The 26,775-nt window shown below is 52.3% G+C and overlaps 3 protein-coding genes across 6 annotated transcripts; all 3 read left to right on the top strand.

The window, feature by feature from the left end:
* The first annotated feature begins 346 nt into the window (after positions 1-346).
* On the top strand, positions 347-12,499 carry polr2a (RNA polymerase II subunit A). The gene is made up of 28 exons (XM_086105421.1): positions 347-686; positions 1,253-1,385; positions 1,455-1,591; positions 1,676-1,849; positions 1,929-2,210; positions 2,426-2,587; positions 2,672-2,892; positions 2,963-3,095; positions 3,186-3,310; positions 3,878-4,088; positions 4,182-4,391; positions 4,457-4,625; positions 4,733-4,827; positions 4,898-5,101; positions 5,190-5,412; positions 5,551-5,734; positions 5,814-5,985; positions 6,068-6,173; positions 6,274-6,479; positions 7,527-7,790; positions 7,908-8,115; positions 8,211-8,311; positions 8,370-8,657; positions 8,744-8,947; positions 9,028-9,214; positions 9,304-9,417; positions 9,693-9,842; positions 9,920-12,499. Exons 1-28 carry the CDS (start codon positions 600-602, stop codon positions 11,068-11,070), a joined length of 5,901 nt encoding a protein of 1,966 aa, XP_085961547.1. The 5' UTR covers positions 347-599; the 3' UTR covers positions 11,071-12,499.
* An 856-nt stretch (positions 12,500-13,355) lies between these two features.
* On the top strand, positions 13,356-19,510 carry capgb (capping protein (actin filament), gelsolin-like b). Of its 4 annotated transcripts, none has more exons than XM_086105418.1 (10): positions 13,404-13,518; positions 14,887-15,054; positions 16,324-16,517; positions 16,600-16,754; positions 17,229-17,387; positions 18,092-18,241; positions 18,328-18,414; positions 18,482-18,614; positions 19,019-19,110; positions 19,274-19,510. In XM_086105418.1, exons 2-10 carry the CDS (start codon positions 15,011-15,013, stop codon positions 19,337-19,339), a joined length of 1,080 nt encoding a protein of 359 aa, XP_085961544.1. In that variant the 5' UTR covers positions 13,404-13,518; positions 14,887-15,010; the 3' UTR covers positions 19,340-19,510. The 4 variants fall into 4 exon arrangements, with proteins under 4 accessions (XP_085961546.1, XP_085961544.1, XP_085961545.1 ...); XM_086105419.1 differs by having other exon boundaries at positions 13,500-13,518; positions 14,891-15,054; XM_086105420.1 differs by lacking the exon at positions 14,887-15,054 and having other exon boundaries at positions 13,356-13,518.
* A 1,398-nt stretch (positions 19,511-20,908) lies between these two features.
* LOC147209461 (uncharacterized) lies at positions 20,909-26,444 on the top strand. Its single transcript, XM_086106045.1, has 8 exons — positions 20,909-20,942; positions 21,020-21,174; positions 21,304-21,408; positions 22,448-22,762; positions 23,545-23,673; positions 24,631-24,709; positions 24,796-24,822; positions 25,520-26,444. Exons 1-8 carry the CDS (start codon positions 20,909-20,911, stop codon positions 26,074-26,076), a joined length of 1,401 nt encoding a protein of 466 aa, XP_085962171.1. The 3' UTR covers positions 26,077-26,444.
* Positions 26,445-26,775: the final 331 nt, after the last annotated feature.

The raw sequence follows: 26,775 nt of genomic DNA, 5'->3' as shown, positions 1-26,775 counted from the left end.
CAATAGGGTGATGCCCGTTGATCATTCGCACATTCCAATGTTTGTCAAACGTAGGCCTGCGTAATCGGTTGAGAGCTGGCCAATACGATTGTGTTTTGAGCAAACTAAGGCCCGCCTTTTTTAGGATTGGCTGGGAAAATAAATGGTCGTTTTCATTGGCTCGCGATAAGAGAAAATAATTTATTCAAAGCACTGACGAGCGCGTCCAATGAACGTTCTCTTCCAGTGAGGAAAGTCCCACCCACCGGAATTTCAGACCCTGCCTTGGTGACCAGGCATCCCCGTAGCAGCCTCTCAGTCTATATAACAGCTCGTTGGGCGTTCTACAGCTCAGAAGCGCTTAGAGCGCACCACGGTGTAGATCGGAAAAGGGGAAGGGGCACGTTAGCCGCCTCCTATACCGACTAAAAAGGGAAAAAAAGCACGTTGAGTTCGATTTGATAGGGCGACTGACAAGAGAGGTCCCTGGGATACCGCCACCGGAGACTTTCCGGTCGCCGTTGGTGGCCTGCTCGGGACCGTGGTGACTACATAGCGGCTGTTCCTGCTCACACAAAGCGACGTGTCGAGGAAGGACGCGTCTTTTGAATAGAGACAGGATGCACGGACCGCCCTCTGGCGACAGCGCATGCCCCTTGCGCACGATCAAGAGAGTTCAGTTCGGCATCATCAGCCCTGATGAGCTTGTAGGTCTTCTGACGGGGGGGAATTGGGAACTTTGTATTTCCGCATTGCCAAATCATGCACACGCCTTCCCCGATCTCGCGACTTATGTTGTACTTTGACATTTGTGGCAAAGGCTCGAGTTACAATGAACTACAATGCTAGCCGTTAGCCTAGCCTAGCTCGTCTTGGGCTCGAGCTAACGAGCGAGCATGTTCGAGGAAGTTGACAAACTTGAAGCACACCACTATTCCTGCGCGCTCTTACAATGGTTTCTTTTGTCACGGATGAACACGTGGACGCGAGGTGTGGACTGCTGTTCGATTTTGTTTTGGGAGGCTTGTGGTCGTGAGTGGAGTAATACCAATAATCATAAATAAAACTGCATTGAAAAAAAGTCAGTCATGCATTTTTTTTCCTGACCCTCAAATTGATAAGTTGTCGGCAATCCTTGCCAAACCATTTCATGAGAAACTACTGCATGTAACTTAGGTGGCCCAATGATGGATGGAGGTTAGCGGAGTGCTCGCCAAAATGCATTGATGACTTGCCAAGATCTGGCACTGATTCCACGTGTTGTGTCTTTTAGAAACGAATGTCGGTAACGGAAGGGGGTATCAAATACCCCGAAACGACAGAAGGTGGTCGTCCAAAACTTGGTGGTCTTATGGACCCGAGACAAGGGGTCATCGAGCGAAGTGGAAGATGTCAGACGTGTGCAGGTACGGTTATTGTCACGGCGTCGTAACGGCATTTGTGTGGGCGCCGACATTGCGTTTGCTCCTTCCCAGGTAACATGACTGAATGCCCGGGACACTTCGGCCACATTGAACTGGCAAAGCCCGTCTTTCACGTCGGCTTTATATCCAAGATAATGAAGGTCATGCGTTGTGTCTGCTTCTTTTGCTCCAAGCTACTCGTGGATGCGGTAAGCGTGCGTGGCGTCCCCTTTTGACGGATGAGACTCGAGTGTGAATCTGTCCGTTTAGGAAAGGAACATTTCTCTCTACAGAACAATCCCAAGATCAAAGACATCCTTGGCAAGTCCAAAGGGCAACCCAGGAAGCGCTTGACGCACGTCTACGAGCTGTGCAAAGGCAAAAATATCTGCGAAGGAGGCGAGGAGATGGACAACAAATTTGGTATGGAGCAGCAGGACACCGAGGAGGACATCACTAAGGAGAAGGTATTTTGACAGAGGTGGCAAAAGTACTTAAAAAAAAAAGCATCCAACGGCAACCGAAATGATCACATCTTGGTCGCAGGGCCACGGTGGCTGCGGGCGCTACCAGCCTCGCATCAGACGCTCCGGCCTGGAGCTGTACGCCGAGTGGAAGCACGTGAACGAGGACTCGCAGGAGAAGAAGATCCTGCTGAGCCCCGAGCGCGTGCACGAGATCTTCAAGCGCATCTCGGACGAGGAGGACATCATCTTGGGCATGGATCCCAAGTTTTCCCGACCCGAATGGATGATTGTCACCGTGCTGCCCGTGCCTCCGCTGGCCGTCAGGCCGGCCGTCGTCATGCAGGGCTCCGCCCGGAACCAGGTGAGTCGCCTTTGAAGGACCTATGGAAAGTTCCATTTGAAAGTATTGCACTTCAAAGTGAAACACAGCTGAACGATTGAACCGGGAGATAGATCGGTTATCGGAACTTGACTCTGTCAAATCGACGCGGGCCCTCGCAAATCCATCTCCGTTTTGCCAGGCTCGGTAAAATCGGAGTGAAATGAGCTCTGTTGCACACCTCTTGCGTCCTCCAGGACGATCTGACCCACAAGCTGGCCGACATCGTGAAAATCAACAACCAGCTGAGGCGAAACGAGCAAAGTGGCGCCGCAGCCCACGTCATCGCAGAGGACGTCAAGTTGCTCCAGTTCCACGTGGCCACCATGGTGGACAACGAGCTCCCAGGCTTGCCCAGAGTAGGTTTGAAATGCCGCCTTCCGCCTTGCAACCCTTTGGCATGTGCCACTTCCCACACCCGACCGGCCTTCTCTCTCTCCCAGGCAATGCAAAAGTCCGGCCGTCCTCTCAAATCCATCAAACAGCGTCTCAAGGGCAAGGAAGGCAGAGTCCGAGGCAACCTGATGGGCAAGCGCGTCGACTTCTCGGCACGAACCGTCATCACGCCTGATCCGAATCTCCAAATCGACCAAGTGGGCGTCCCGCGATCCATCGCCGCCAATATGACCTTCCCGGAAATTGTCACGCCCTTCAACAACGACAGGTAGGAGAGGTGCTCTGCGGGCCCAACGTGGCGGGCGGATGGTTTCACTTTGCTTCCGACCCGTGGCCAGACTGCAAGAGCTCGTGCGACGAGGCAACAGCCAGTACCCCGGAGCCAAATACATCATCCGCGACAACGGAGACAGAATTGACCTGCGATTTCACCCCAAACCAAGTGACCTTCATTTGCAGATTGGCTACAAGGTGAGCTTCCAGCGAGAGCCGCATGACATGCGCCACCACCCTCGACATCACCATCAACCGGCACTGACGGCGAGCGCCTTCTGCTCTTAGGTGGAGAGACACATGTGTGACGGCGACATCATCATCTTTAACCGGCAGCCCACGCTGCATAAAATGTCCATGATGGGTCACAGGGTTCGAATTCTGCCCTGGTCCACGTTTCGGCTCAACCTGAGGTACCGCCCGGAGATACGCCCATCTGCTCTTTCCGGGGTCGATAGGACGGATGCCAACGGTGCCGTCAAAATCGTCATCGTCGTAACTCGGCTTCGACTCGAGTGTGTTTCGAGAGCGCTTGAAAACACGCGACGTTGTCTATAAAGTGAAAGAAAGAATTCACACCACAAGAAAAGAATTCATTGAGAACAAAGACAGCAGAAGGCGCAAAATCGGTCACCCAAATAAAATCAAGCCTCATGTGGATTCCAAAGACCAAAAGTTAGCTTGAAGACGAGTGGTCCGAGGGGTCAGATGGGGGCCAGGCCATTTCAAGATCGGAAAACAAAAAGCATAGGATCTTGAAAAGAGCGCTAAAATGAGCCAGGGTAGGAGTGACGCGCTCTCTCTTTATACGAGGACCCATCAAGAGGCGAACGGCAGCATTTTGGACCAGCTGGAGACGCTTGAAGGAGGACTGCTTGACTCCCAAATCATTTCGGGCCATCTGTGATTGCCATTTGCCAGTGTAACGAGTGCTATTTTGAAACCGGCGTTCGCCCTCACGTTGCACCATCTCCCCGCAGTGTCACCACGCCCTACAACGCCGATTTTGACGGCGACGAGATGAACCTGCACCTGCCGCAGTCCCTGGAGACCAGAGCCGAGATCCAAGAACTGGCCATGGTGCCGCGGATGATCGTCACGCCTCAGTCCAACAGGCCCGTCATGGGCATCGTGCAGGACACCCTGACGGCCGTGCGCAAATTCACCAAGAGGGACGTCTTCTTAGAGCGGGTGCGCGGTCGGCGGCGGAGCGAGCGAGCGGGCGGGCGTGGCTTCGGCTCTCGAGATAACGGCGCTCCTCCGTCTTCTCCTCCTCAACCGCAGGGCGAAGTTATGAACCTCCTGATGTTCCTCTCCACCTGGGACGGGAAGGTGCCCCAGCCGGCCATCCTCAAGCCCCGCCCGCTGTGGACCGGCAAGCAGATCTTCAGCCTGATCATCCCGGGACACATCAACGTCATCCGCACGCACAGCACGCATCCGGACGACGAAGACAGCGGTCCTTATAAGCACATCTCGCCCGGCGACACCAAGGTATCCGGCGTCACCCTTTGCGACGCGCCGCCGGCGGGGCTTGCGGCTGACCGTTTGGCTTTCAGGTGATCGTGGAAAACGGCGAGTTGATCATGGGCATCCTGTGTAAGAAGTCTCTGGGAACGTCGGCCGGTTCCCTGGTCCACATTTCCTACCTGGAGATGGGCCACGACGTCACCCGACTCTTCTACTCCAACATCCAGACGGTGGTCAACAACTGGCTGCTCATCGAAGGCAAGACTGACGACGACACCGCTGCCACTGCAAAGACATGACTGGGGCGGGAGGGGGGGTTATTTTCTGATCAACTCCCAATTCTCGCCCCCTTGCCGGGCCCGTAGGTCATTCCATCGGCATCGGGGACTCCATTGCCGATGCCAAGACTTACCTGGACATCCAGAACACGATCAAGAAAGCCAAACAGGATGTGATCGAAGTAAGCGCGAGGCATCGCGGCAGCCGCCGGCAGAGGTTGAAATTTTTTTTTTTACCGGTGCCGTCGGCAGGTCATCGAGAAGGCCCACAACAACGAGCTGGAGCCCACGCCGGGCAACACGCTGAGGCAGACCTTTGAGAACCAGGTCAATCGGATCCTCAATGACGCCCGTGACAAGACGGGCTCGTCGGCCCAGAAGTCCCTGTCGGAATACAACAACTTCAAGTCCATGGTGGTGGCCGGATCCAAGGGCTCCAAGATTAACATCTCGCAGGTAACGAGGCCCCCCCCCCCCCGAGGGCCTTGAGAGATGAACGGCTCAGAGCCCGTCCCGCCGACTCAATCCCACCCGTCCCCTTTAGGTTATCGCGGTGGTGGGGCAGCAGAACGTGGAGGGCAAACGGATCCCGTTCGGTTTCAAACACCGCACGCTGCCTCATTTCATCAAGGACGATTACGGCCCCGAGAGCAGAGGCTTCGTGGAGAACTCCTACCTGGCCGGTCTGACGCCCACCGAGTTCTTCTTCCACGCCATGGGAGGTCGCGAGGGTCTCATTGACACGGCCGTCAAGACCGCTGAGACCGGTAAAAAAAAACAAAAAACGTTGCTTTATTCCCCGTCGGTCGGCAGGCTTTCCGTTGCGCTACGGTAAGCGCCGATATATTTGGAAGCGTCTCCTGACGGCGATGCGCCCGATCGCGTTCCCCGCGGCGCCCTCGCAGGTTACATCCAGCGGCGTCTGATCAAGTCCATGGAGTCGGTGATGGTCAAGTACGACGGCACGGTGCGCAACTCCATCAACCAGGTGGTGCAGCTGCGCTACGGCGAAGACGGCCTGGCGGGAGAGAATGTCGAGTTCCAAAACATGGCGACGCTCAAGCCGTCCAACAAAGCCTTTGAGAAGAAGTACGGCTCGTATCCGCCCCGAACGGCGCTTGGCTCGGCGACGGCGCGTGTCAACCCAACGTGGCTCTCGTCTGTCCAGGTTCAAGTTCGACTGCGGCAACGAGCGGGCGCTGAGGCGAACGTTGCAGGAGGACGTCGTCAAAGACGTGATGACCAACGCCCACGTGCAAGGCACGCTGGAGCGAGAGTTTGACAAGATGAAGGAGGACCGGGAGAACCTCCGAACCATTTTCCCCACCGGCGACAGCAAGGTGCGCGCACGCACGCGGCCTTTTCTGGCCGCCGCCGACGGAGCTCACTCGCCGCCCTTGCGCTCCCCCTCCTCCCCGACAGGTGGTGCTGCCGTGCAACTTGGCCCGAATGATTTGGAACGCGCAGAAGATCTTCCGCATCAACACCCGCACTCCGACCGACCTCAATCCGATTCGGGTTGTCGAAGGTTCGTCGGCCAATTTGTTTGATATTCCGCGAACGTTCGCCCGATGACGCGGCGCTCGGCGCTCGCTTGAAGACTGGAGACTTTGCGGCCGCTTCTTCAGGTGTTCAGGAGCTGAGCAAGAAGCTGGTGATTGTGAACGGCGAAGACCGGCTCAGCAGGCAGGCCCAAGAGAACGCCACGCTTCTCTTCAACATCCACCTGCGCTCCACCCTCTGCTCCAAGCGCATGACCGAAGAGTTCCGCCTCACCACCGAGGCTTTCGACTGGCTGCTGGGAGAGATCGAGACCAAGTTCAACCACTCTGTTGTGAGTTGGGTGGGGTGGGAGGGGCTGGTTTTTATTTAGTTTTGAGTCTGTGGTGGTTGTTTTTTTGTAGTTGTTGACTTAAATTCGTGTTCAGAGCAGGTTTTGATACTTTTTATTCGCTTTAGTTTGTTTATTTTTTTTGATGCTTAATTTTAGTATAGTGCAGTCAAATCTCGGTTTTCGAACGTCTCTGTTCTCGACCAAATCGGTTTTCGACCACAAATCTTGAGTTTTTTATGCCTCGGATGACGACCGAATTTCGGTTCTCGAAAAAACTGAGCGCACTTGAATGCGTCACTTGACTCCTCTCGCCTTCCTTACACCAGGAAGTGACGCGTCCTCGTTTAGCGTTCCATGGTGGACAGACGTGTTCAATAAAGAGGTTTTTTTTGTTTTTTTTAAAGAGCGTGGTTTCGGTTTTCGAACAAATCTGTTTTCGAACAGCCTTCTGGAACGGGTTATGGTCGAAAACTGAGGTATGACTGTGTTAGTTGTTGTAGCTTTTAAGAAAAATGGGTTTAAAAAAAAAAATCATGGTAAGTAGTGTATGGAAACCGTTTTCAAAATCACCGTCCACAAAACAAACACAGGTTCTGTCTAACAGTCTGCGGGCATGAAAGTACAACAAGTGCTGCGCCATCACGCCGCTTCTCATGCACAACAACCCCAGCGTCTTAAAGCAACGGGTGCTCTGGCGTTCCATCGCTCGTTTGCCGAGTTGTCAACTTCAAAAGTGCCTTTGCGGCATGAATTCCACTTGCCAAGTAATCCACACACAGCACAAGCCCGGTTGGACTGTGTACAACCCCCCCCCCTCCCACCATGAATATTTGGGCTGAGAGTGACAAACACAGCAGAGCTATAACAAATGTGTCAAGTTGCAGCGAGCATGGTGAGCAATGGCATCTGGTGGCACTTTATTTTCTGGGAGGGGGGGGGCGCTGCCACCAATTTCAGTTGTGCCACCAAAATGGTTTTTTTTTTAAATGAATTCCCCATTGCTGAGGTTTGTCGGGGTTCTGCTCGCCCCCCCCCCCTCCCCCGCAGGCCCATCCGGGTGAAATGGTGGGCGCTCTGGCCGCTCAGTCTCTGGGAGAACCGGCCACTCAGATGACCCTGAACACCTTCCACTACGCCGGCGTGTCGGCCAAGAACGTGACGCTCGGCGTGCCCCGTCTCAAGGAGCTGATCAACATTTCCAAGAAGCCCAAAACGCCCTCGCTGACGGTGTTCTTGCTGGGCCAGGCCGCGAGGGATGCCGAGAGAGCCAAAGACATCCTCTGCCGCCTGGAACACACCACACTAAGAAAGGTGGGAGGGGAAGGGACAGGGGGGGGGGGGGGGGGGGGCGAGCCGTCCCGAAAAGGACCCGTCTGCTTGCTCGCTGTCCGCGGAACTAACGCTCCCACACGCAACCTTTGGTTTCAGGTGACCGCCAACACCGCCATCTACTACGACCCCAACCCCCAGAACACGGTGGTGGCCGAGGACCAGGAGTGGGTGAACGTCTACTACGAGATGCCGGATTTCGACGTGACCCGCATTTCCCCCTGGCTGCTGCGCATCGAGCTCGACCGCAAGCACATGACCGATCGCAAGCTGACCATGGAGCAGATCGCCGAGAAGATCAACGCAGGTGCGTTTGCGCGTCCCCGGGCGAGCGGCCCTTTCGGCGACGGCCTACTAACCCCCCACCCCCCCCCCCCCACCCCACCCCGCGCGCTCACCAAGGTTTCGGAGACGACCTGAACTGCATCTTCAACGACGACAATGCGGAGAAGCTCGTCTTGCGAATCCGCATCATGAAGAGCGATGAGAACAAGTTCCAAGAGGTGAGAAAAGAAAGCGTCTCGGGTCGCCATCTCGCGCTCTAATGTCGTTGCCGGCTAGGACGAAGAGGTGGTGGACAAAATGGACGACGACGTCTTCCTGCGCTGCATCGAGTCCAACATGCTGACGGACATGACGCTGCAAGGCATCGAGCAGATCAGCAAGGTGTACATGCACCTGCCCCAGACGGACAACAAGAAGAAGATCATCATCACCGAGGACGGCGAGTTCAAGGCGCTGCAGGAGTGGATCCTGGAGACGGACGGCGTCAGCCTCATGAGGGTCCTGAGCGAGAAGGACGTCGATCCCGTCAGGACCACGTCCAACGACATCGTGGAGATCTTCACGGTACGGACGCCGGCGCGGGGGCCGTCTTTGGGGTTTGGATGGAGTGGCGGCGCGACGGGGACCCACCGTGTGCCGCTCTGACGCAGGTGCTCGGAATCGAGGCCGTGCGCAAGGCCCTGGAGAGGGAGCTGTACCACGTCATCTCCTTCGACGGCTCCTACGTCAACTACCGCCACTTGGCCCTGCTGTGCGACACCATGACGTGCCGCGGCCACCTGATGGCCATCACGCGGCACGGCATCAACCGGCAGGACACGGGGCCGCTCATGAAGTGTTCCTTCGAGGAGACGGTGAGAGCGAGCCTCTCGGTCTTGGCCGCAAAGCCCGGAAAAAGGGGGAACGCTAACCCCGCCCCCGCCGCTCGCCTCAGGTGGACGTGCTGATGGAGGCGTCGTCCCACGGCGAAAGCGATCCCATGAAGGGCGTGTCCGAGAACATCATGCTGGGCCAGCTGGCCCCCGCCGGCACGGGCTGCTTCGACCTGCTCCTGGATGCTGAAAAGTGCAAGTACGGCATGGAGATCCCCACCAACATACCGGGCATCAGCGTCGCCGGCCGTAAGTGGACACCAGACCACTCTTGGGAGGGGGGGGGGGACTCCTTTTTTTTTTTCTTTTTTTTTCCAATTCCCGTCTTCTGCTTTTAGCCACCGGGATGTTCTTCGGCTCCGTGCCGAGTCCCATGAGTGGCCGCTCCCCCGCCATGACCCCGTGGAACACCGGCGCCACGCCGGCCCACGGCGCCTGGTCTCCCAGCGTTGGTGAGTACGGGCCTCCGCCGCTGCTCACACACTTTGTTGATGAAAGAAAGATGGCGCCTATTTTCTCTTTTACGCCCTTCCTGAAATTCGAGTGGAAAACTCGACCCAAAATGGACCATTTCAAAGGCCTTTATTTATTTAGTTTTTGCAGGGTCCACTTCCCATGTGTGTGTGTTGTTTTTTTTCTTTGGGGGGGAGGGCGGTATCCAAGACAAGCAACACATTCACCCGTGTTGGTCGCCCCGTACATTTGTGAGCTTCCCTTCTTCCCGCAGGGAGCGGCATGACCCCCGGAGCAGCCGGCTTCTCCCCGAGCGCGGCGTCGGACGCCAGCGGCTTCTCTCCGGGTTATTCCCCGGCTTGGTCGCCCACTCCTGGGTCCCCCGGGTCCCCCGGACCTGCCAGCCCTTACATCCCTTCTCCAGGTGAGTGAAACTCTCGGTGGTGAAATGGGGCTGAGGAAAAGAGATGAAGCCCAAATTCTTTTTTTTTTCCTTTCCAGGTGGCGCCATGTCGCCCAACTACTCGCCCACGTCACCCGCCTACGAGCCCCGCTCCCCCGGCGGCTACACCCCCCAGAGCCCAGGCTACTCGCCCACGTCGCCTTCCTATTCCCCGACGTCGCCCTCCTACTCCCCCACCAGCCCCAATTACAGCCCGACCTCCCCTTCCTACTCGCCCACCTCCCCGAGTTACTCGCCCACGTCGCCGTCCTACTCGCCCACGTCGCCTTCGTACTCCCCGACGTCCCCCTCCTATTCGCCCACCTCGCCGTCGTACTCGCCAACGTCCCCCTCCTATTCGCCCACCTCGCCCAGCTACAGCCCCACTTCACCCAGCTACAGCCCAACGTCGCCGTCGTACTCCCCCACCTCTCCTTCTTACTCCCCCACCTCCCCCTCTTATTCCCCCACTTCCCCGTCATACTCCCCCACCTCGCCGTCGTACTCGCCCACCTCTCCCTCCTACTCGCCGACGAGCCCCAGCTACAGCCCCACCTCGCCCAACTACACGCCCACCTCGCCCAGCTACTCCCCGACTTCCCCCTCCTACTCTCCCACCTCCCCCTCCTACTCTCCCACCTCCCCCAACTATACGCCGACCAGCCCCAACTACTCTCCCACCTCCCCCTCGTACTCTCCCACCTCACCGTCCTACTCGCCCTCCAGTCCGCGTTACACCCCGCAGTCGCCCACCTACACGCCCAGCTCGCCCTCGTACAGCCCCAGCTCCCCCTCCTACTCACCCACCTCGCCTAAATACACCCCGACTTCGCCCTCGTACAGTCCCAGCTCCCCAGAGTACACCCCCACCTCGCCCAAGTACTCCCCGACCTCGCCCAAGTACTCCCCGACCTCTCCCAAATACTCCCCGACCTCGCCCACTTATTCTCCGACCACCCCCAAGTACAGCCCCACCTCGCCCACCTACTCCCCGACCTCCCCGACTTACACGCCCACCAGCCCCAAATACTCCCCCACCTCGCCGACGTATTCGCCGACGTCGCCCAAGTACTCGCCGACCTCGCCCACGTACTCTCCGACCAGCCCCAAAGGCTCCACCTACAGCCCCACCTCGCCCGGATACAGCCCCACCTCGCCCACCTACAACCTGGTCGTCAGCCCCGACGACAGCGACGAGGAGAACAACTGAGGGGCTTCGGCGAAGAAGCGCTTGAGAGCGGACGGCGCCTTGAGGCCGCTCACCTTTTTTTTCTCTTGGCCTTCGCTTCCCCAAACTATTACTGGAAAGAAACGGCGGTTTGCCGTTTTTCAGTAGTTTTTTTGTTTTTAAATCCACCCACCCCACAAGGAAACAAGGGTGACAAGGAAAAGAAGAGCTGGTTCATTTTTTTTTCCCTTTCAACTTTCCAATTCCCTGCTTTCAGCCTCTGAAGTGTTGTGGGCGTCAAGCTGTTCCGGAAAGGCCAACGTTTTGCCCCCAAAAGCCTTTTCAGAACGAGGACTGTCATTTGCTCCGGCGATGAATGGAGGAACGGTTCACCTTACCCTGCCTGCCACCACCCGCCCTCCCCTATTTTTTTTGTTGACGGCTTCTATGGCACGGGAGCAATAGCGCCTGACCGTGCGTCATGCATCCTCCCAGCTTCAAAGACTGAATGATGTCTTAAGCAGCCACCAGCACCTTCCCACCCTCTGGCATCTCGCAGGCTTTTGCATCAAAGGCAAAAAAAAAAAAAAGGACGTTCCCTTTGCACTGGGAATATTTTTTATTTTTTTTGGTCTTAATTTTGACATGATGAAGAAATGGGCAGTGCTTTGGGCATCTTTTGCATGGGGGTGGGGTGTGGGGGGGTAATTACTACGTTGATCCAACTGTTAGGTTGAAATATTTCCCGACCCCGCTGAGGTTTGCCCTGTTTCTATTCAACTCATTTAGACTATTCCATTTATTTAATGACCGAAGGTTAATTGACTATTCCGTGTGAATAATATTTTGTCTTTTTGCTTCTTTTTTTTTTCGCGCCTTTTGGTGACTCAAGTTCAGATGGATAACGACGCAAACACCTGAATTGTCCAAAGTTGTGACCCGACGTGGTCCTCTTCTGGTGTTCATGTTGATGAAGCAGCCTCAAGATAAAGTGGCTTCAACGTGACTCCCTTTTCCACATATTGTCTCGTTCATTTAACAAGGTTGACTTCCTTACCTTTTCCGCTCTTCAGCCACTTATTTTTCTTAACGATGTTTGGAGGAATCTGGATTCTGACGGGGGGATCCCGAAAAGAATAAATGTAAGCGTTGAACGTCGCTTGCTCCTCGCAAAAATTGGAGAGGATGCCACCTCCTGGCAATTTATTTTTTTTTTTGGTTTGCTTTTTTTCCCCTCCACTTGGTTAACTCGTGTGTCCACTTAACTTGCCTTGTCGTGGGCACTGTCCAGTCTGTTGAGAAACTTGAGCTTTGTACGAATGAGCGTCCGAGGGCAAGACAGGGTTTCTTTCATGCAGAGGAAGAAAAAACGTCAATGTGCCGCTCCATAGAAATTATTTCACAATCTCATTGTGTCGTTCTCTGTTCTGTTTTTGACTTGGGGAAAAAAATAAATAAGTTTTACAATAAATGTGTTTTTTTTAAATCTATATTTTTAATGATTTGTACCGGATGGCACGCTTGTCCCGTATTTAGCTGCTGGCTAAAAAATGTAATTCCTAACCACTGTTGACATCGCATCCGCAAAATCGCTGACGCAAACAAGAAAAACGGTTCACCCCAAATATTTGAAAATCATTTTTTTGGAATCGAAATGTCATCGTGAGCTGCTTCGCTCCCAAGAAAACGACCGCGTGTTCCACCTGCATCTCACACAAGAGGGCGCTGTTGCCCTGCGTACGAAGAAATGGTTCCGCGAGGGATTTCGTTCCTTTTTTTTGTTTTTTTCTGCGGAAGCCTGACATTGAACTTGTTCATTTGAATCAGGTGTGTTGATTCAGGGAGATTTTGAAAACATGCAGGACAGCTGGGATAGGCTCCACCGCGACCCTTGTGAGGAGAAGTGGACCAGAAAATGGATGTGTATATATATATATATATATATATAGAGAGAGAGAGAGAGAGAGAGAGAGAGAGAGCAGTGCTCACAAAAAAGGGAACACTCAGAGATACATTGTGTTGCTTACGTTGTTTAAATTGAAGCGTGTTGATGATGTAAGCGCCATCGTGCTGTCTGAACACGTTCAGGAATGAGCCATTCCAAGGCTAATTCAAGCGTTACTGCAGCTCTGTCACTGTCATAGTCACAGTCATGCATCTCTTTACCGAGGTTTGACGTGTCAAATGGCACCTTGTCAATTGGGTCTGATACCGTCGTGGAAACTGATGTCGTCGCTCAGTCCCCTGAAATGGGAACGCGATTGGATCGCCGCGATCCTGCCAAACAAACGAGTTCAATGACTCCATTCAATCACATCGGTGGTGATTTGTGTTGGAGGCAGCGGAGCTGGGCCGGGCCTGCAGGAAATATGCGGTCTGCGTGTGCGTCATTGTGTCCCAAACACACACAAATTCTTTGTCTCGCCCACACAAACACTCTTTCCTCCACTCCTTGCCTGTTTGGTGCCGCAGCGCTCTTTTCTATCCAAGGTAAGCCTTCAAACTTACTCGTCAAACCACTCGTTGTTGGATACTTTCTTTTCTCGGCCTTCGTTTCCTCTTTTGCTTATCGCGGCGGTTCTTCCGGCCTCTGAAGTGTTGCGACAGGACGATGAAAAGATTTTCCGTGGAAAGCTGCTTCACTTTTTTCTTGGTTCTTTCCCAGCACTTATGGTCGAAATCGGCTTTTTTTCCCCCCTCGGCTGCCGCTTCAAATTTGCTGAAAGTGAGGGCGGGGGAGGGTGACAATTCTTTATTTTTCAACTGGTTGTTTTTATTTTATCCATCCATTCATTTTGGAATTCACTTCTCCTCACGAGGGTCACGGGCACGCTGCAGGCTATCTTCGGGCAGCAGGTGGGGGACAACACCCAGAACCGGTTGGCAGCCCGTCGCAGGGCACACATCCACGACCAACCATTCACGCTCACATCTCGGGACAATTTGGAGCGTTCAATCAGCCTGCCAAGCATGTTTTTGGAATGTGGGGGGAAACCGGATTACCCGGAGAAAAGCCACACAGGCACAGGGAGAACATGCAAACTCCACACGGGGAGGCCGGAGCCCAGAATCAAACCCGCGTCTGTTGTGCTGTGAGGCGGACACGCTAACCAATCGACCACGGTGCCGTCATTTTTGACAACAAATAATGTGTCAATCGACATCAGCGATGTACCGTGTTCGCGCAAGAGCAATGGATAACGTATATCGTAGGTACAAAGTGTGGGACGGAGTACTGATCCAAACGTAGCGTTTCACGACATACATCAATAATCATGACAGCGGTAGGGCTAAAAAGCAGGATGTCATCAGATGCTAGTCAATCATTTTCAACAACGACGACGACACTGTGCCTGTACCCGGTTCATTCTTCTTCTCCTTTCAAATTTCCACCGTCTCAAACTAAATAAGTACGCCGGCATCTAGTTGTGGAATGTGAGCCGCGACTCTGTACGGGATAAGCCGTGTTGAAAATGAAGGAATCAAAGAGCGTGGGAGCAAAATAGAATTATTACCTATACAAAAAAAACATAAATCTGCAAAGTAGCAGGACTGCGAAGCTGGAAGACGCGATGGAAGGGGCTTTACAGTTTCATTCCCTCACCCCATCAGAATCCATCAGGAATCAACGTTGGCCAAATTCCTTTGCCTACTGACACCGTTCACTCTTACATTCGCACCACGAAGCGGCAAAAGTGAAACGCTGCGAATATTTTCCTGGGTGCACAGAAGGTTGGGCAACACTCGTACGCTAAATGGTGAGGCTCGGCGAAGACACGAAGCCGCTGTCCCCAAAGCGCCTGAATCTAGGAACCCGACCCTACCACAACTTCACCCCCGCCCCCGCTTCCGCCCCAGGTAGGCTTTCACCGCAGCGGCTTCGGTTACCTCCTACCCACCGTATGTTGCAACCGAGTCAGAACGGGTGAGCGCAAACTCCTCGCCGGAACCCCTCCAGCCGACTCCCCACGACCCGTTGAGGATGGAGCCCGAGTCGGACAGCACGGCAGCGGGCCACATCATCCAGTTGAGTGCATCTCGCTCTTCGCCAAGGGATGATGACTTGAATCTTCTGGGGGGTGGAGGGGGGGGGGGGGTGAGGTCATTTACTGTTCCAGTATTGATATTGTCGAGGTAGATCCGTGCCCTTTGGCCCGCGCACTTACTCGAACGAGGCTCCTTGTTTATCTCCGACGGCCGCAGCCTGGCGCCTCCGTTGGAGCGAAACGCAAGCTGCTGACTTCTATGATGGCTGTGATGTCATAGAAGTCCGTCTCAATATTTATTGGAGCCTCTGCGCGGCAAGACGATAAGGACTTGCATCTCCTGGCTAGAGCGTTTTCATGATCCCACATAAGCAGAGGTTATGACTCATTGTTGACTCTGCTGTTGCCCAACGTTCATTGGGCCAGGCACACCTTTCAACGCCCCGCAGCGCAATCAATCGCCCGACCAAAATATCACAAGAGCTACTGTGTTGTACATCCTGTGAGTATGTCATCAAAAAAAAAAAAGAAAAATCGAACCAAACGCTTTGTAGACAAAGGTTAAGATTCAAATCATCCCCATCGGACGTCATCCAAAGAGGAAGTCGGGTGGAGAAGCGAAGCCGCGGTCCGAATGGGACCACGTGGTCAAGATTGCGCGCTTTCACTTCTCCCCGCGCCCATCGAAGGAAGTATCCTTCACATCTTGGGATGTTCCCTTTTTCGATTGGGTTGTCTTTGTCACGTTAGAAGTGGTGGAGAACCCCCCCCTCCCAAAAAAGCAGGCGAGAGGGAGGACCAGAATGTACTTGACGACTGTATTAACAAAAAAACGAAATCCAGAACAAAGTAATGAAAACAAAAAGAATCCAAAGTAACAAACGAAAACCACGGCTGTAGCAAAAAACGATTAATATCCGAAACACGACAGCAACAAACAAACAATGAGCAGACACCGAGCGGTCTTGCCGGGAGTCCTTTTAAGGCACTAATGACCTAACGACCAACAGGTGCGCGGCTGCAGGGAAAAGCCCCACAGCGCCACCTGTTGGTCACAAACACAATCATGACAGTCTTGCGCTCGCGGCAAAAGGGCAGTTTGAACGTTCCAATCTCGCCTTCCTTCCACACTGCAAAAACCATGCACGCGGGGGTCAGCGAAGACCGAATCCTCCGTGTTTGCGCGACCGGCCGACGGGGCGTATCCGGAGCCCGGCCCAAAGTCCCGCCCCAATAAGGACGAGCGATGGATGAATGCCTTTGGTTTGGCGCGGGACAGCGTCATCCAGCGCCGTGTCTCTTGGGGCAGCATGCTCCCCTTCCAGGACGCGGCGGGGCAGTTCGGTCCGGAGGCGCAAGTGGCGGGCCTGCACGTGTGGAGGGTGGAGAAGATGAAGGCCGTGCAAGTGCCCGCCTCCCGGGCGGGGGTGTTCTACAATGGCGACTCCTACTTGGTGCTGGACAACCGCGGAGAAGAGGGGAGCGACCTGCACATGTGGATCGGTGGGCCTCGACACTCGCCGGACGCCGACGCCGAGGGCGCCTCTTACCCCGCCGCGCTTTTTCCGTTGCGATCCAATTTCAGGCGAGAAGTCGTCGCACGACGAGCAGGTGGCGTGCGCCATGCTGGCCATCCAACTTGACAACTTCCTGGGCGGAGACCCCATCCAGCACAGGCAGGCGCAGGGCTACGAGTCCCCGCAGTTCATGAATCTCTTCCCCAGAGGTGTCAGCTACAAGGTCTGGCCCGAGGGCGCACACTCCTTTGACGAGTTTCCACGCTTCCGGGAAAGCCGATCGCTTCGTTTGTCTCCACCCTCACGTTGGCGGAGCTCTTTTAGTCGACGTGCCGCATGCTTTGGCGTTTGGCACAACCCCGTGACGGATTCTCAGCCACCCGCCGGAAATACATTTCCAAGACTGAACACGGCCTTGACGAGCCAATTCGGAAAAAGCTTATTTGCATTTGAAAGCGGATTTCATTCGAGTCGCAGGGTCGCAAATCGGTGCGAGAGATTCCTCGTAGCGTTCGCTGCTATGCTAACGGCTCAAGGAACAAACTAGCGATCTCATTGAAAAAAACCCCCCCGAAACCCCAAAGTCATCCGGCCGAGACGTGAGGAAGACGTAGTGTTTGCGTAGCCGCATGTCCGAGGACAACGAGAATCCAGTCTTCCAAACGAGGTCACGCTTCAGAGGAGCTTGTCTTCACAGGATGGAGGGGTGGAGTCGGGCTTCAGGAAGCCTCGGGGCTCGGCGGCGGTGCGGCGCTTGTACCAGATTAAAGGCAAACGCAACATCCGTGCGAAGGAGGTGGAGCTGTCCTGGAAGAGCTTCAACAAGGGCGACTGCTTCCTCTTGGACCTTGGACAGGTGAGCACCGGAAGTGGCAAAAAAAACAACAAAAAAAAATCAAGAAACGTGTACTTAGGTCGAACAGAAACAGAATTTGTCAAGTCAAGAAAGAAATAGTAAGAAGACGAAGAAAAAGACCAGGAGTCATTCAACTCCTTCATTTGTATGGACTCCGAGTCAGAGGCGATTGCTCTAAGACTGCAAGGGAAGCTCGGCTTCCCCCAAAATGTCAAAAAGTAAGCGATCAAATCGATTTTTGATTTGACTTTTTATCAGGTTCTCCCATAGGAGAAAATTGTCTCGGAAGACAGATATGTGCGTACGTACAATCGGGACATGTCATTGACTAAATATGCGCTACAACGCGCCCGAATCAGCTTCTTATTACCGGTTACGACGCGACTCTCTTCTCGTTCATTCCCGCAGCTTCTCTGAGGGTCGACCTAGCTGACGCTCGGCGTCGAGAGAGTTCCGAGTAGGTTGTCCCAATGCATTGAAACGAGACGAGTCATTGGAGAAACGCTGCTTTTGTCCCGCCCATCGGACGCTCGGCGTCTCTGGGAGACGATGGACAGTGGGCGTGCAGAAAGATGTAAATCAATGAATAACAAGCCAATGTTGGCAACGCGAGGACTACAAAGCACAGATAGCTGTGCGGTTGTGACGCAGAGAGGAACGGAAAAACGGAGACTCAAGCGAAGCACCCGTCGCCCCCCCCGCAGGTCATCGTGTCCTGGAGCGGGTCGCAGGCCAACGTCTTTGAGAAACAGAAGGTGCGGGAGATCGCCTCGCTGATTCGCGACGCCGACAGACACGGCAAAGCTCGCATCGTGGACGCCGGCGAGGGGGAGGAGCCCGCCGAAATGCTCGAGGTAAAGTCGCCGAGCTCCTCCGCGACAGAATTTGACGGCAAAGCCGACGAGCTGTCTGGGGCAAAAGCGCGATGCTTTCCGAACAGGCTTTGGGACCGAAGCCCGAGCTGCCCGAAAGCACGCCGCAGGAGGACAGCGAGGCGGACGCCTCCAACGCAGCCTCCCTCTACAAGGTCAGCGGCGGCGTGCGAGTGCCCGAGTTTTCAAACGGCGTCATCAGCGCCGCGCCTTCTCCGACAGGTCTCCGACGCCACCGGCGCCATGTCGCTGACCAACGTCTCGGCCAAGAGCCCGTTTGCCAAGGAGCTGCTGCTTCGTGACGACTGTTTCGTCCTGGACAACGGCGCCAACGGCAAGATTTTCGTGTGGAAAGGTCGGTGGGGCCGGGCTTCCGCGGCCACGCTTGATTGGGAGCACAGGGGAGGTGCAAAATTTGCAAAGAGCCACTATAGATTGTTGAGGGAGTTCAAGGCGAGAGGGAAGAAGCTGTTGGAATGTCCGCACGGTTCAATAGCGCTTACCTGAAGGGAGTAGCTGGAAGAGGTGGTGGCCAGGGTGTGGAGGGTCCGCTAGGATTTTCCGTGTCCTTGTCTTGGTTCTTGCGGTGTGCAAGTCCTTGAGAGCGGGTAGGGCGGTGTCAATGATTTTTTTTTTTCCGCAGTCCTAACTGTCCGTTGCAGTTTGATTTTTTTTTCAAGCTTTTGCGTCAATGTCAGGTCATTCTATTCAATATAAAAAAGAAAATATATCCACCCTAATCCCAATAATATGTGGCAGGAGTTGGGGCCAACGCGGAGGAGAAGCGGGTGGCCCTGCAGATGGCCGACAAGTTGATGGAGCAGATGAACTACTCCAGGATGAAAACTCAGGTGCGGCACACTGCCGTCGTTTCCCTCCAGCTCCTACTGTCTTCTATTGACACAGAGGTGGCAAAAGTACACTGTGTTGATGTTGAAAAAGCGAGAGAGAGAGAGAAAGGGGGGTGGGAGGAATGGAAAAAAATGGACTGGGCTCTCCGTTGTTTCGCTTCAGGTGGAGATCCTGCCACAGGGGAAGGAGACCGTCATGTTCAAGCAGTTTTTCAAGAACTGGAACTAACCCAAATTGGAAATAGCAGCGCTCAAGAGAAAAACCAACACCAGTTTTTTGTTGTTTTTTTACGCGTTGACTGAAATGTACAAAAGGTACAAGCCATGTGTAGCCTTGGGATGTCACTTTCACAAATGGAACGTGATTCTTCCGTTGGTCAAATAAAAATGCAAAAAGAAAGTGGGGTTTTATTTCTGATTTTTGACACATACAGTTTGTCAGCTGTGGGGAGGCTGCGGCTCACGTGCAATCCAAAGGAGGACAAACGCTACAGTAAAAAAAAAAAAAATAATAACATTGCCGCGATGGTTGTTAAAACACACACACACATAAACGGACTTCTGATTCTGTAAGGCTCAGTCACGTTGGCCAAGTCCAGCCACTGTAAACTCACTTTGTGCGTCACACTCGGTGATAGGCAAGGCTTTATCGTCTCAGCTGTAAAAGATCGTTCCTGGCCATGCATGCGTGTGTGTGTGAAGCTGGCATGCGGCTTCAACGTAGCCAGGCAAGTGTTAATAAATCAAGAGTCCAAAGATCAGGAGGCACTCCATCAAAACGACAAGACAGGCAGCAGAGGTCAACCAGTTGTCGTCTGCAGCTGCTGAGCTTTACCTCCACTTCCTCCGACTACAGGTACTCCTCCTAATTGCCACGGTTATTCATGTTCTTTTTTTTTTTTTTTTTTTAAATCCTCAGGACTCAACTGATTTTACAATTACAATTTACAGAGAAACATAGTAAATTGAAAGATTGTTTTATTTTTTTGGGCAAAACCAAAAAGAATCGGAAATAATTCTGATGTCCTGTGGTTGACCTGGCGAGAAGTCCATTTACTGTTGTCATCTGACTTTTTATTGTGTAAATTTAGACGTGTACGCTACACTTGTTTGGTGCAATTTTATGGAGTTGTCAAAGTGAATGCTTTTTAAAAAAAAAATTGCAAATCAAAGTATTTAGTAAGGTAACAACTCTACTTCAGGTAGATTCATGGTTCATTTGCCTTTATTTCATCAGAAGCCTAACCGACAAGACCGCATTTATGTGAAAGAAATGTGCTCATGGTTGTCATAATACAGACAAACCTGTGTTTGTTAAACAAACGCCCCCAGAAAACACATGGGAAGAGGAACCTTGAAAAAAAGGATTGCAGGTTAAATCGCAATCTTGAGGGAGGAAAGAAAATAGCTATTAGAATATTCCCCTAAATCGCTCAGGCCAACTAGTTTACAAGTAGCTTAATATCTAAGGAACTAGATATCGAACTAGCTCGATATCTAACTACCTCCATGTGTAAAATTGCGACTATTTATTCGAACGACAGTGCGAGCGAGATATTTGACTATGTTAAGCTTGACATCAAGTCGATATCGAACAAGCTAAATGGCGAGCCGCATATTAGCTTGATATCGAACCAATCAAGTAACTCATTAGGAAACCGCGGCGTCAACCGACGTCGCCGCAGTGATCCCCTTTTCTGTCCGAGCAACGTACAAAGATATCAACTAACCCATGTACCGACTAGCTAGCTAGCTAGCTAGCTAGTCGCTCGCTGTCCCGAGGAGCCACGAGACGCCGATGGAGATGAAGAGCATTTTGAAATCGGACAGAAGTAAGTTTCGAGAGCCGCCGGCCTCGGGAGCCGATGTGCTGGACGCCACGCGGCGCTGACCGACTCGACCTCTTCAGAGAAAGTCTCGCTGCTGAAGGCGCAAGAGCACAGCACCAAGCAGAGCAGCTCCGTCGGAGCCCTGCGCTGGTGCTTGCCCGAGGAGGACATCCAGGCCCACAACTCGGCCCCCAGCAGGCCCGTCGCCAGCGGCAAACTCACCGGACACTCTCACGTCAGCAAACACTTTTGATGTTTTGTTTTGTTTTTTTTTCTTTTTGCTCATCCGCGTCCACAGTGTGTTTGAAACGCGGATTTGAGCGCGTCTCAAGCGTTCAAAGTTGCACGTGGATGTTTGCCGCAGACGCAGCAGCAGCCCCGCCAGAGCAGCCTGAAGGATCTGCGCAGCCTGCAGGAGTGCGTACAGTTCCTCCAACACTGGAAGGAGCAAGTGGACCAGGTTTGCAAGGTACACCAAATAGTTGGCCAGGACCCATCGGCCCTTCCTCGTTGTGGCCGCCGACGCGCCAGGCACGCCAATCTGTACAAATAGCCCGTGAAATGAATGCTGGAGTGACCTGAAATGTTGGAGAATTCAGTCAAATGAAAGGAATGTTCCACGTGAGGCAGGAAAAAAAAAATCGGAACTCATTCTGTGGAAGATTACAAATTTTTACCACCTACAAATGATGCCGTTGCGCATGTCAACATTGACAAAAAAAAAACATTAGATTACGACTTCTTGCGTGGAAGTAATTTGTTCTTGAAAAGTTACTTTATTTTTGTAAGATTACATTTTTTTAAATAGCAAAAGGAAAAATAATATAATGACAACTTTTTTTTCCCACCTGGATACACAGCTCTCTTCATGAGATGACAATGTTTTTAGTCTGGCAAAATAAGTATTTGCTTTTGTTTAGATTTAAAGTGTTTTTTTTTTTGTTCCTTGGAAAAAAATGACATCGTTGTTGTTTTAACATGATGACATTTAAAGCAAACAAAATATTCCTTTGTTGTTAAATACAAATACTTAGTCTTCTTAGATTATGAGTTATTATCCAGAAAAACGAAGTACTGTATATTTTTTCTTAAATTAAAATGGGATTCCCGTAAAATGGCAAATGCTTAACCTGATTAAAAAAAAAAAAATTCTGTAAAGACAACAGGAAAAAAATAATTAATTCAATCAAAATATGTCTTGATGAGTGCAAAGATAACTTTTTTTTCTTGGGGGAAAAAAAGATTGAATTCTTGTAAAGTTCTGACTTTTTATTACGACTTTACTGTCACGAAGATGACTTATTGAAAAAAGCAAATACTGTAAATTCCCGTCAAATTCCGACTTTTTATCCTGACAAAATAGGTCTTTTTCATCGTCCGGAAAGTATAAATTTCAACTGAACGAATGGCATTTAGGGCTACGGAAAGGAAAAAAGTGGCCGTCGATCCCTGCGAATGCATTCCAAGCCGATTGACCAAATGGCGTCGTCACTGTTGTGCTTGTGCAGCGTCCCATTTCCGCTGCGGGGGCTGCGACCAGCAACGCCGCGAAGTCCGACTCGCGGACCGAGCGCAGTCTGGAGGAGAGCCGTAAACTCATCTTGGAATGGGCCAACGAACTTCGCCACGTGGACAAAGTCCGTCCTCGTGCCACCGACCTGACGGCCGACGTCTCGCAAGAGAAGCCTCACGCGTTGACTCAAGTCGCGGAGGGCAAGCCCTGCTCACCTGAGACTGAAGAACCCAACAAGGACTTAGACGCCAACGAGGACGCACAACTGAGGGTCATGGAGTGGGCCAAGGAGGTACAGAAGGTCTCCGAGGTGAGAAACCACTTAAAAAAAATCACCCCCCTCCCCCATACACGCTCAAGTCAGTTGACAAGCTTCACGTCGTCTTGTCGTGCAGTTGATCATGATGGGGCGTCTATGCTAATTTCACCGAGCCAGTCTATGGTGTTTGGCATTATGTTAGCATGAAGCTAACGGACTTTCGGCTTTGACAAAGTTATCGTGGCATCCGAATGCCAGGCGGCACGCCGTCGACTGGTTAGCATGGCCGCCTCGCAGTGCAAAGGTCGATTCTGTGTTCGATTCCTGTGTGAAGTTTGTATGTTCCCACCGTGCCTGTGTGGGTTTTCTCCGGGTACTCCCACTTTGCTCCCTCATTCCAAAAACATGCATGGGAGGTCAATGGATCACTTGAAACGGTGAGCACGAATGGTTATTTGTTTACCTTGCGACCGGCTGCCCGAAATCAGCCGCGATAGGCTCCGGCGCAGCCGCGACCCTCCTGAGGACAACACGGCTCACATAATGGATGGCTGGAATCTTGATGCTGGGGAACCAAGTTGATGTGAGCTGAGAAGCTTCACGTCACGTTGTCGTGTCCTTCATCAATATGTTGCACCCATGCTAATTTCACTGAGCCGGTCTATGGTGTTTGGCCTTTTGTGTTAGCATCAAGCTAGCGGACATTTGAATGACAGAAAGGATCGGGGCATCTCAATGCCAAGGAACTATGTTCAAGTGAGGTGATGACTGGCGCTATTTGTGTTAGCATCAAGCGAGCGGAGTTTCCATAATTTTTATTTTATTTTTTCAAGAGCTGCGGGGTGCAGAGCGACGAGCTAGGCAAAGTGCTGCGCCTGCTTGGCCTCAAGAAGAAGCGACTGGTCAGCCTGCTGCCCCTGCTGGAGTTCATCACCTGGTCGCTCCTCATGGAGGACAGCGTGGTGAGCGCACAATCGAGCCGTGTGGAAATTTGGGAAAGATCGAGAACGTGGACACAGAAATAAACAAGCCCGTTTTGTTAAGAGGTCACAAAGCAATAAAAGGCAAGACCGAGTTCGGCGTCATAAAGCGAGCTGATAAGGCGCCATTTATGTAATGCCACAGCGACGTGTGCGTGCGTGAGCGCAATAAATGAGTCGGGTCCCTCTGTTTATATAAGTGCCGATAACCTACGACACAGTTGCCCTTTATTGCCCATCTCTCACGATGAATCTTGGAAATACCCTTGGGCAAACTTTTGTCAAAGGATTTTTTTTTTAAACCAACCAGGGTATCAGTCGATGAGATACAAAATGTATCAATGGTTGAAAAAACGTAGACCATACCGATAATCGGTATCACTAGCCTATTTGGAGGTATCGGTTCTTGGTGGAGGGTGCCGATACCAGCCAACGATACTTGAGGCAAAAAAAAAAAGCATATTTGAGATGGCTCCTTGGCGGTAGCTGGTGCTATCCTGCAACAGATTGACACAGTGGCCAATCATCATTTGCATCACAAAGAAAGGTCTTTGTTGCCCTTTTTTTGGGCACCGTGTTCAAGGGGACATTGCAAAAGAACTCGAGGTGTCGGTATTCAAAGGCTGAATACTGATCTTGGTATTGGTCGGAAAAAAAACAAACGGTATCGAACAAGCCTGAATCAAACAATACCGTCCTTCACTTTTATGTTGTCCACTTTGGCCACCATCAAAGTAGGTCAAGGACAACTGGATTTAATTTGCTCATCTCGTTTCAGGCGCGCATTTCATGCAATGCCCCAAATGGGCCATTGCACTTTGCCAATATTGGACTTGTAAAGTTTTTATTTATTCTTTTTATTGGCTCGGGTCAAAGATTTACAGTTTTGCTGGGAAGAAGGGTACCTAACTTGCTTTGTTTGTTGTTTTTTTTTTTAAGGGGACGATCCCGCAGTTATGGTTGCCGGTAAAGCAGCGCACGTGGAAAGCAGGGACGTCCAGATACATCCCCAACTCGGGTAGCTTTTCATTTCACAACCGCGCGGCCCTGATTGATTTGACGCTCTGAGCGTTTGTATCAACGTGCGACCTGTCTCGTTTGCAGTTTGGAGTTGGATCTGCAGCGCAGAAGGTGAGGCCGACAAGACGCGCTCGCCCGTCAGCCGCTCGCCGAGCGCTTAACGCGGCCGCGGTGGGAAACGTTGGGGAGACTTCGCCTGGGTTATTCTCGTTCACGAAAACCAATGAGACGACGACAACTAAAATGGGAGGAAAAAAAAAACGGCCCGTGAAGAAACTCAAACCAAAACGCTTTTAAATCAACCAAACGGAACTGAAACTACATCTGAAATACATGAAAACAAAACATCTTGCGTTATTATGGTGAAAATGTCCGGGGTTTTTTTGTCTTTGTTTGTGATTTTCAGACATGAGCTTTGGCCGTCTATGAAAGTCATATTTATGGATTTATTTTTATCTCGCACTCAACAAATACTTCATAGTTAACTCATTCAGTACCAGCCAATTCTAGACCAAGTTTGAAAAGACGTTTAAAAACGTCTTTGGGAGTGAATGAGTTAAAACCCCATTTTTAAAACTAATCAACACCAAGCATTTTTGTAAAAAATAGAAACAAAAGTTTTTGGGGTCACGGACTTTTAAAAAAGGAAATAAGAAGTCAGCGGACCACAAAACGCCAAACAACTGGCATCGTCACTGAAAGTAAACTTGGACGACCGACGTCATCCGAGTCCGAAGGGGGCAAGGGGGCGCGACGATGAGTACGTGGCGTACGTCTTGACCGAGGGTTTGTCGTCCATTCGTGGCAGCCGATGTGATCCTGGACCCGATGACCAACCACCCATGGCTGACCCTGTCCGAGGACCGGCGGCAAGTCCAGGAGGGCCGGTCGCAGGCCGACCTGCCGTACAGCTCGCAGCGCTTCGACGGCTGGCCCTGCGTGCTGGCCTGGGAGGGCTACGGCCGCGGGCGCCACTACTGGGAGGTGGACATCGCCAACGACGGCTACTGGCGCGTGGGGCTGGCCGCCGCGCGCTCCAAACGCAGCGGCCGCTTCCCCATGTGCCCCGAGACGGGCTACTGGTGCCTGTGGCGCGGCACGCGCCAGTTCTACGCCTGCACCAAGCCCGAGACGGCGCTGCCCGCCGGCCTGTTGCCGCGGCGGCTGGGCGTCTACCTGGACTGCGAGGAGGGCCAGGTGTCTTTCTACAACGCCCGGAGCAGGACGCACATCTACACCTTCACCGCGGACTTCAAAGGCAAGGTGTACCCGCTCTTCGCGCCGCTCGACGGCCGCACCCTCATGACGGTCGTGCCGCCGCGGGCCGCCCGGAGCCCCGCTTCCGCCGCTCTTTGGGTCGCTTGAGACGGCTTCTTTTTGGGCTCCGCGCGACCGCCGCGAGCATGAGCCGCCAGCGGCTGTTTCTCGCTCATCGGATTGTCAACGGATGCCGTCTCTTATTTCAAATCGCCTTTCGCCTGCAGCTGACGTGCGTGGGCGTTATCATCGACACGTTTTTGCAAGAATCACTGATGGTGTTTGGGTGTTGTTGGTTTTTTGCTCTCACTTTTCTGTTATTTTCAGGAAGAAAAAGAATTCCCCCCTCACCTCCTCCCCAGGCTACGAGAAAGTGCAATACTTGTACATGTATTTATGATTGTTTTTACTCCGTGCGTGATGCTCCATCCTCATATTTCTCTTTGATGTCAACAGAAGAAAACATTGTAATAATCATTTCCAGTCACAGCCGAGATTTGCTGCTCCGGCTTGATTTAATTTCATTTGATTAAAAATGGATGAAAAAAAAATGGTGTTTGGATTTCATGATAAAAAAAAAAATTCAAAGCAGAGTTTGAAAGTTTTTTTTTCATGATTATTTGCATTTTGTGGGTTCATTTAACCAAAACTAAATACAAATAAAAATGTAATCGTTTGCTTTGATGCACTTTGCGACTTCAATTGAGGTTTTAATAATTATTTTAACCACATTGGCGCCAAGGTCAAAGTGTTCGCATTTGCGCTTGGTGACTTCAAAATGCGACGACACTATATTCGTTCATCAAA

Source organism: Hippocampus guttulatus, chromosome 2 (assembly GCF_054856545.1).
Source record: "Hippocampus guttulatus isolate MCC_2025c chromosome 2, RoL_Hgut_1.0, whole genome shotgun sequence".
Classification (NCBI taxonomy): domain Eukaryota; kingdom Metazoa; phylum Chordata; class Actinopteri; order Syngnathiformes; family Syngnathidae; genus Hippocampus; species Hippocampus guttulatus.
The sequence above is the reverse complement of the archived record's forward strand: the minus strand, read 5'-3'. Positions and strand labels throughout refer to the sequence as shown.

What these genes read in the sequence shown, in the direction of transcription:
- polr2a (XM_086105421.1), top strand. Translation starts at nt 600, where the DNA reads ATGCACGGACCGCCCTCTGGCGACAGCGCATGCCCCTTGCGCACGATC. An exon ending in TCTCGCCCGGCGACACCAAG is followed by an intron (nt 4,392 to 4,456) that starts GTATCCGGCGTC and finishes TTTGGCTTTCAG; the next exon opens with GTGATCGTGGAAAACGGCGA. An exon ending in CCAAGATTAACATCTCGCAG is followed by an intron (nt 5,102 to 5,189) that starts GTAACGAGGCCC and finishes CGTCCCCTTTAG; the next exon opens with GTTATCGCGGTGGTGGGGCA.
- capgb (XM_086105417.1), top strand. Translation starts at nt 13,640, where the DNA reads ATGAAAAGATTTTCCGTGGAAAGCTGCTTCACTTTTTTCTTGGTTCTT. An exon ending in CAAGATTTTCGTGTGGAAAG is followed by an intron (nt 18,615 to 19,018) that starts GTCGGTGGGGCC and finishes AATATGTGGCAG; the next exon opens with GAGTTGGGGCCAACGCGGAG. An exon ending in ACTCCAGGATGAAAACTCAG is followed by an intron (nt 19,111 to 19,273) that starts GTGCGGCACACT and finishes GTTTCGCTTCAG; the next exon opens with GTGGAGATCCTGCCACAGGG.
- LOC147209461 (XM_086106045.1), top strand. Translation starts at nt 20,909, where the DNA reads ATGGAGATGAAGAGCATTTTGAAATCGGACAGAA. An exon ending in CATTTTGAAATCGGACAGAA is followed by an intron (nt 20,943 to 21,019) that starts GTAAGTTTCGAG and finishes CGACCTCTTCAG; the next exon opens with AGAAAGTCTCGCTGCTGAAG. An exon ending in TTGGATCTGCAGCGCAGAAG is followed by an intron (nt 24,823 to 25,519) that starts GTGAGGCCGACA and finishes CATTCGTGGCAG; the next exon opens with CCGATGTGATCCTGGACCCG.